Source organism: Gasterosteus aculeatus, chromosome 21 (assembly GCF_964276395.1).
Source record: "Gasterosteus aculeatus chromosome 21, fGasAcu3.hap1.1, whole genome shotgun sequence".
NCBI classification, from domain to species: Eukaryota; Metazoa; Chordata; class Actinopteri; order Perciformes; family Gasterosteidae; genus Gasterosteus; species Gasterosteus aculeatus.
The window spans coordinates 15,854,796-15,863,955 of NC_135708.1; the positions used below are offsets into that span (position 1 = coordinate 15,854,796).

Below are 9,160 nucleotides of genomic sequence, written 5' to 3' on the forward strand. Positions count from 1 at the left end.
CTTGTGCCATTATTCACAAATGAAAACGCACCAGAGCAGCTTTTATTATCTGTAGTGGAATAGTGATGACAATCCTGGTTGTATTTCATTAAAGTATTCTCAGCCTCCTTGACAACACTCGGGTTGCATGTTCTTGCCGTGCCGTGTTGAAACACAGCTGTTTACACAGCAGCCCCGTTATCTCACGTCCTTTTACCTCCGCTTCTCAATCTCATTATCTGACTCCCGTCAACCTTTTCAGCACAAACGCGAGATTACCGTAGCGGCGGGTTTTCGTGTCATGGCAACCGTGTTTGCGGAGATAAATGTAATGCATTGACTTCACCGCTGGAATCAATATTCTGTGGTATCTGGCAACAAGGAGTGTTGGTGTGTGGCGGGTATTTCAAGCAGCAACGCTGGGTGTGATGGAAAATTTAGGCAGTCTTGCTAAATTTAGAAGCCTAATCAGAAATACATGCAGTTAGGTTTAATGAAGAAAGGCTCACTTGCATTTCCCTCTGTCTTCTATGTCTGCAAACCTCATTATAAAAACAAAAGGAAATTTGTTTCCCTGCAGCTTCTTCCCGGATCCTCATTCATTCTCGCAAATTATCTTGTGTCACAAATATTACGCTTCATTTTTGAAAAAGCACCATTGTTTTCTAAAGTGTTATAGTTTTTACTAAACAGGGTCCCATGTTGGTGGCAAAGAATGAAAATATATCTGCAACCGTGTGTCTCAATGTCTACACACGTGGGCTTTGTGATTAGTGCTCATAGTCTAATGTTAGCATGCTCACATGCTAAGCTAAGGCGGTGAACCGCATGGTAGCGTTGTCATTGTGAGCATGCTGATGTCAGCACTGAGCAGAATTTTAGTTTGTTGTTCTTTAAAGATGTGTTCTTTAAATCCAGCAGCAGTTGCAATAGATCAAGATGATCCACTAACATCGGCAGTCCCATAAAACGGCTCGTCTTTCTTTGCATTCCCATCTCACCGAGTGTCGATATCAGCGACGGCACACCCGATGTGGACGAGGGGGAGTTTGATTTAAATCTGTGTTTCATATACGGGACTCCAGTGAATCCATAATACCCCACAATACATCTGCTTGCCCTCGGACCTCTCTCCCTCCTGGTGCTCCTGATCTTAAAAAACATCCATGCCACGATGCAGATGATTGAGTGTGTATCATGGCCGATGGCCCTGCGTGGGAAGGAGTCATCACGTGTCACGACAGCCTGCTTTTTTTCCCTCTCCTCTCGAGCGTCTAATTAGAAAGCCCCTCGCGGATAGAATATGATAAACGCACGACACCGGACAGCTTGTTCTGCAGCCGACTCCACAAAGGCGATCGGTTGAAGGGTAAAAAAAAAAAAAAAAAATGTCTCAATCAATCTGGTTCCCATTTGCTGTTGTTTCGACATTGATTTTATCCAGCGCCTCAGTGGCAGTGGTGTATGGCCGAGTAGGCCTCCCGTGAGACAACTGAAGAGTAAAACACAACACCGTATTGATCCCTCCTTTAGTGGCCGTGTACAAAGACTGTTCACTTCTGAAAGCAAATACAGCTGAGGATTATCTGAGCTCATCTAGCTTCACCCTGGACTAACAGAAAAGAACAGGGTGTCGTGAATGTGTGCAAATCGTAGAACGTGCTGGAACCATTTTTCTTCGCCCAGTAAATTGAAACATCACAAGCCGCCAGTGAATCCGTGTCATGTTCCTGCATTTCTCTTCCCCACTACGGTTAAAACAATATCCCTGTGCTGTCTGTGACCTTTGTAACCGACTCATGAAAGCGGGACAAAAAAAGTGTATAAAACCATCCTCCAGTGATGTGCTAAATGTCAGGCCTGGGTGTGAAATCATCAACGTTGTTAAGAGATTGAAAGATATATTGTAAAAGGATATATTCTCAGGGGGTCGTCAGATCATCGCTCCCCTTTAGATGCATTCAGACGGATCTGTTTCTGTTCAAACCACTTATCATAATGTCTGTGACTAAAGAACTGGCTTCTGTCTGGTGTGTGAGATGTACTCGTCAGATGCACTTGCATATTATTCACATGGATTTCACGGGTTTATTTTGGTCAAGAAATCAAGTGGATGTGAGACAGAACATCACGATGAAGAACAAAATGAACTGAGAGTTAACCCTATTATAAAGGTGTGATGATAAATTTGATGTTATAGATTAATCTGCCAATGAATCAATACGTCAAATAAATACTTTGTCTATAAAAAGAATTCTTTCAATCGGCCAATCGATTAAATGTTTCATCGAATTAAAAGCCATTTACTTTATTTTGCCTTTTGATAATCAACCTTTTCTTGAATCTCTAAATTCATGAAAATGACAGCGTCAATGCTGTCACTTCAATATGCGTTTGTCATCATTTACATGCAGAGGGTGACTGAAAGGCGGCGGGCAGACGTTCCACAAACTCCTCATAAGCTGCACCCAGGCTGACCTGCAGGTGTGAGTCGCTGACACCGTCACACCGCAGGCTTTTCACTTTGATCGGTGTGGTTATTGTTTCCGTGAGAACCGGTCTGTGGTCTCACACACGTGAACGGTGTGATTCTCGCGCCGTTCGGTTCGTTTTGCACCTCTCGATATGACTGACGTCCTCCGCGCTCTCGATGGCGAACGGCACGATGGACTCATCCCCACTTTAAAAATGTGTTTTTTAAATCTCTCCCTATCTGGCTTTAAACCAAGCCGTAGCATGAACAGGCCTTTCAATATAACAGCACTATGTTTCCATTGTGTCTCTAACAAATTGTGCGGAACGTTTATTTGTGAATCGGAGGGGATGAAACGGGCCGACAGAAAAGGAACATTCTCATGAGAGGAGCAGAACATGCGCTGCACTTTGACACACGGAGGCGGCCTCTCCCCGACCTCGCAGGCTGGTCTGCGCCGGGGGGTCGGGAGAGGGGTTCAGGCAGCGGCTGATCAAAACCAGAAATGGCCGTTTCCCGCTCCGATGAAAGGTCGCAGGAACCCGGATGTTTGTGTTCCAGACGGTCTCTTTCCGATGGTTATTCTAAGGAACTCGTCAGATTCATCCCCACATGTAGTAGTGATGGGAAAGTTGTACCTTTGACATGTTAGTTGGGCTAAACGGGCTGAGTTGGGCCATTTGTGATTGAAACAGGAATGGGGCACCATTCAGTTCAGGGCTCTGCAAACAGTAAACGAAGGTGCAGGTGTAACTTGCTAAAGGGGATGAGCTATTTCTGCAGCTCGCATCCTGTTAGAAAAGGTCCGGCTTTGGCAAACATGAATTAACCTGCAGAATCTTTGTTTCATTCCACAGCAACTCATTGGATTTGCCCTTTATAGCAACACGCTGCGTGTTTGTAGGTATTTAGCACTGGTCCTTTTTGTTGACAAGGAAATTGTCAGTCACGCTCGATCTCATTGACTGTGGGACGTACCTGTCGCCTCCAGCCGTGGAGGTGAACAAAATGGGAACCGTGTCTATTCTCCCACCGCTCGCACACAAATTGAGCATTCGAGCCAGCGAATTCCATTCGTCCCGTTTTGTCCGCGCCGCTCTCACCTTGACTACTCTGCAAATCCTCAAATTGCTGTTTAAGCCTGTCAGTCAGCGTAGCGATGGAAGGGATGGTGGTTTGTCGTCGTCTGCTTCCCGGCTAATAAAACGAAGGGATAACTGCTTAATTAATGTCAGATGGCCAATGCCGGCAGACGGAAGATAAATGAGCCACGCGTTCATCGTGAAAGCCTTTCAGATGAGGGGTTGGGGAGCTGAAATAGAGGAGATCGATGGAAAACACAGCAAGGCTCTTATGTTTTCTACAATATGCTCACCAAAGAAAAACTAGTACAGTTCCATTTTCAGCCCAAAGGAAACTATTGAAAGGAAATTAGGAAAAGATTAAAAGAGATATCAGGTGACAGTTGCGTGGATCTGTAAGGAATTGTAGCGCCTTTAACTATTTCACAAAAATAAAAACGTGCAGCATTTAACCTTTACAAAAGTTCACAGTAGGGTTTCTAAAGCGTAACTCTTGTGCACGACCTCCTTGGTGAAAACGTTTTTGCACATGACTGGACATTTTCCCCCTCATTAGCAGCTCATGTGTGTTACAAGACAGACCGCATCATTATCCGTTGTGCATGCCGGCTATTTACTGTCTTGAAATTTGATTTGCTGCAATAACGTTGGACTAAAACCTGCTTCACTACACAGTGCACAATAACGTACACGGCCTACCATCGCCAGCAGCCGTCATTACGTGCTCACATCTGTTTTAAATTGTCTTTGTCCACATATTTAGTTGATGAGCTCAGGCAATATCAGCTCAAGGAGAGCATAGAATGAGATTTAGAGATGCTCACTAGAGCAGATTCATTCCCCTGTTGAGTAAGATGACAAAAAAACACCTCTCCAGCTTTTAACTTCATTGAACTCATCAAAAGACTTGATTTCTCTTCAAGTTAATTATGAGAACCTTCTATGAATTCTTATGCTGTGATTATGGGCGTGGATGGTAAAATGAAAGGGCACATTGATGAGCGGTGAGGCTGTTTTGGTTTTGTGCTGTTTAAAAGTCATTTGAAAAGCACGTTTTTGGAAACATTTGAGGATGATAAACATGGAAATATGTGCTGCTTTTAATTATTCATAGCTGTTTTAATTTCCCCAAATGACATTAAGATAACATGACCAGATAGTCATATGCCAATAATTCTAAAACATCCATCCTCCATCCATCTAAATATTGACTTTAACTTTATTTTGTTGACCACTAAAGCGCAATTATCTTTCTATCTGCTGCAGTGAAACAGTCCTAACAATGATGCATCAATAGCAGGGCAGCTTTAAGTTCATGTCTCCTGCCATCTGATGGATTTACTGTAAAAAGCTTAGATGTTAGTGCTAATTGCATAGACACAGTGCTAATTGCCAGGGCATCACAAATCACCTTCCTCGGTGCTCTGTGCCAATTAAATGCAAACAGCCAGTGATCTGAGGTTCCTGTTGCCTGGGGGGGGGGGGGTAAACTCAACCATCTAATTTTAGGGCTTTCAGCCTTTCCCATCTTAAAGCGACTACACACGTTTGTACCTTTCACCAACCCACAGTCTGCATCTGCCACCTGCCCTTCACGTTGTGCTTATTCTACATGGATCCCTGTAATTAAAGAAACAAGAAATAAGACGAGGGAAAACCATCATGTCTCCTGAGAATCTTCTTGGAGCAAATGAGAGGGTCCCAGAGAGGATTACGGGAACCCGTAAAAGACATGTTCAACTTCAACCAGTACCTCTTCTTTTTGCAGTTGTGCAGAAAACCATAATTATCCAAATAAGACTCTGCAATCTGGATCAAACCTGACCGTTAAACACGAAAATTGCATTAAGTGCAATTAAGCTGACATATATTCCATTTTTATAAATCAAATCCTTCTCCTGAAGAGGATGGGATTTAATCGTATGACCATGATGATGATGATGATGAGTGGCCGACGCACATCCCTTTTTCCCCTCCTGAGAGATGACGAATGAGCGGGTCTAGGTGGGATCCAGGCTCGGGGAGGAGGATGACGTGGAGAAGCCACCGTCTGTGACAGCGACAGTTGTTTCTCTCCCAACCAGCTTCAGCTTCATCATCATCATCATCCTCACCATCCTCATCGTCGCCCGCAGCAGCAGCAGCGTCCATCGCCGAGCGGCCCGAGCATCGCGCATCTTCAAGGGGCGCGCGCGCGCGACTCGACGGGGGAGATGGGGAAATGGCAGTTGGCCAAATGTAAGGATCAAAAGATTAAACGAGGTCTTCATTTATGATACAACCCGTGCATCGATTTATGCATCAATAGGAAATATTCAAACAACGAGAGGTAAGACGATATTGTGTTTTTTTCTCTCTCTCTCTCACTGCACACAGAGTGCTGCGAGTCAAAAGATAATTGTACATTGATGACAATTTTTCAGAATCTGGGTTTAACGCTATATGCCAGTTTTGCATTTTGATGATTGCCATGTCAATTTATGAAACTCAATTCTGACCTGATAAGGCATTTAGATTTTTGTTCGTGTTTTTTCTGTCTCGAATTTCTGGAAATACTATTTTCTCAAGCGTTGCTTAATTGGCTCAAATGCTCACAGCGCGAGGTTTCTGTCAGACTGACACAGATCAAATGCTTATTTTGGTATATTTATCCGTTAACCAAACATTATATTATACTCCTTCAGTATTAGATTAAGTAGCACTATAAGGAGGCGCAATTGCATTTAACTGTCCTCTTAAACCCAAACACGAGTATCCATCTGCCCCCTTGTGGCTCTATTCATGCTGCGTCTTCGTGAGTGGACCAAATAAATGTAGTTATATTCTACATGTATATTTACGTATATACATGTTGTGTGTATATACAGCTACATTTATTTGTGTGTGTATATATATTATTCGTGTATATATATACACGTTTTTTTATTACAACATTTAAACAAATATTGCGTAAGGAAGGAAGGAAATATTACAAAATCTCGAATGAAATGACTTGGGGTGGACCATCCAAGCTCTACAGCGCCACTTAACCCATGCTCACAATTCTTGTTCCAGGCTTTGATTTTTTTATGGTGTGCAACTCCTTTCATCTCGTAAGTGGCCCACATTCATGTATCGTCCCCCTGTGTGGTTTCTTGTTATGTAATTTCATCCCCATCAGACTGCATCAGCCTCAGAGTGTTTGCTGCTCGGCTTATTTGAGCTCACATGGGATATTTATAGAAGTAACGTGTGAGAGTAAAAGGTAAGTGAGATAGGGGTAATACAGTGAGTACATGCTTTATCTGTGTGTGCGTGTGTGAAGGTGTGCGGTGTGGATACTGAAAAAAACAAGTTGTGAATTGCATTTCTCTCAGGGAAATTAAATCAGACCACATGGCAAAATGTTTTTGATTATTATTTCCAACACATTCGCATCCCACCTAGCCACATGCTAACATTTCACTGCCTATTTTGTCTTTCAGATCTTTGTTTTTCAGATAACCCCATCTGAAGCATAAGGAATCATGGATGGAGCTTCATCCTCCCTGCAGTATGGATCCAAAAAGCGGGTGAAGATTCATCCAAACGCGGTGACGGTAAAATATGCCACCCACTTCCCCCAGCCTGGTGATGAAGGGTATGACGATGCGCCCTCCTTCGAAGAGTTTGGCGCCTTCGCTGAGGCCAATGTGGGAAAGAGACTCGTGGCGGACGGCAAAGGTAGCCGGACTTTGTTTGGAACCCTGGAGACCCAGCCTAAGCAGCCGAGTGTGCCGAAAGACAAGGGGGTGGGGGGCCAGCTGGCCAGCTTTGGAGAGGCAAACGTGTTGGCCTCCAGGGTGACCTGGATGGCCTTGTTTGGGGCAGCAGTGGCTCACGGTTGCGTGGCACTCATTACTCGCTTAGCCGCTGACCGCTCTAAAGTGCCCTCCCTCGAGCTTCTCTTCATCCGCTCCGTCATCCAGGTGCTGTCCATCCTGGTGGTGTTCTACTACCACGAGGCCCCCTTTGGCCCCAAGGGCTACCGGCTACGTCTATTCTTCTACGGTGTGTGCAATGTAATCTCCATCACCTGCGCCTACACCTCTTTTGCTATAGTACCGCCCAGCAATGGCACCCTCATGTGGCGAGCCTCCACCACAGTCTTCAGTGCAATCCTGGCCTTCCTGCTGCTGGATGAGAGGCTGGGCTACACAGACGTGGTCACAGTGGTGGGAAGCGTGTTCGGCCTGTGCCTGGTCATGGTGCCGAATGTGGCCGACGAGGAGAAGACGAGGCTGGGCTTTTGGAAGGAGGCTTTTGGCTACACAATGACAGTGATGGCTGGCTTGACCGCCGCCCTCTCCATGATCGTCTATCGAGCCATCAAGGAGCGGGTCAGCATGTGGACGGCGCTCTTTACCTTCGGCTGGACGGGCACGGTGTGGGGGGCCTCCACCATGTTCATCATGCAGGAGCCCATCATTCCTCTGGATGGGGAGACCTGGGGCTATTTAATCTGCATCTGCATCTGCTCCACCGTGGCGTTCCTCGGAGTCTACTACGCTCTAAACAAGTTTCATCCAGCCTTAGTCAGCACGGTGCAGCACCTGGAGATCGTGGTCGCCATGTTCCTCCAGCTCATTGTCCTGAGGATGATCCCGTCGGTCTACGACGTCATCGGAGGCCTGGTCATCATGATCAGTGTGTTCACCCTGACGGGGGTCAAGCTGTACAGGGTGAGCAGGGCGATTCGGCAGGATTATCAAGAGATCCTAGACTCACCCGTCAAATGAGCATGGATATGTCAGTCTGTTTGTTTACAATGTTGCTTGGTTGTGCGATTTAAAGAATGTCTGGATCTTCATCTGATGATTTTGTATTGCTGTGTCGTTGAAAGGGTGCCAGTTGTGTAACTAATGTCTTAATATTTGTGTGTGAAATAAAGGACAAGTGTAACATGGTGACTACGTCCCCCTTGATAGTACTGCTTCTACGCCGAAAAGTATGAGAAAAGTTCTGTGATTTATTTTGCTCCGTTTTGAATCATATTGAATCTGGTTTTGTGAGTGGCAACGTAAGATGATCATTTTAATGAAACAGGGTGTGGTGTATCCATCCGTCGTCACACTGCCACAGTTGTCAGTCTGTGCAAATGTCAGACCAGAAATTGTTGATACTGCATACAAGGAATTTGAAGAATAAAAACTAATACCATCCATGTTTCATAAAATAACTGTTGTTGCCTGTTGCTTGCAAAAAATGTATAATTTCCTCAATTAAACTGCTATTAAAGAGGAAACAACATATGAACAGGGGTGGATAACGGGTTTATGGAAGATCAACCATTACCTTTCAGCATTTTATTTTGCCTCTCACGTAAGTTTGGGCACCAACAGCCGCTTGATATTCAACATTAGTGAATACATACCTGGGCGCAGATTCTGTTTCATTTCAGACGTGTACGAAGCTAATGTCCAGAGGCAGGTGCACTGTATTAAATGAGTCCCTATTTAACAACATGAGACCATCTGATTTGTTTCCAATGGACAATTCAGTGGTTCGCCATGGTGTTCCCTTTCCCTGTGAAGCAAACCAAGCCACGGCCGTGGCGTCCCCGGGGCAAAGCAACCCTGATGGAATGAGATAAAGACGTAAGATGATG

At 44.9% G+C, this 9,160-nt stretch overlaps 1 protein-coding gene across 2 annotated transcripts; it reads left to right on the top strand.

The window, feature by feature from the left end:
* The first annotated feature begins 1,780 nt into the window (after positions 1-1,780).
* Positions 1,781-8,728, top strand: slc35g2b (solute carrier family 35 member G2b). Of its 2 annotated transcripts, none has more exons than XM_040166559.2 (2): positions 1,781-5,772; positions 6,999-8,728. In XM_040166559.2, exon 2 carries the CDS (start codon positions 7,041-7,043, stop codon positions 8,289-8,291), a length of 1,251 nt encoding a protein of 416 aa, XP_040022493.2. In that variant the 5' UTR covers positions 1,781-5,772; positions 6,999-7,040; the 3' UTR covers positions 8,292-8,728. The 2 variants fall into 2 exon arrangements, with proteins under 2 accessions (XP_040022493.2, XP_040022492.2); XM_040166558.2 differs by having other exon boundaries at positions 5,465-5,863.
* Positions 8,729-9,160: the final 432 nt, after the last annotated feature.

Bases quoted from the DNA above. Each gene is read 5' to 3' on its own strand.
- slc35g2b (XM_040166559.2), top strand. From the start codon at position 7,041: ATGGATGGAGCTTCATCCTCCCTGCAGTATGGATCCAAAAAGCGGGTG.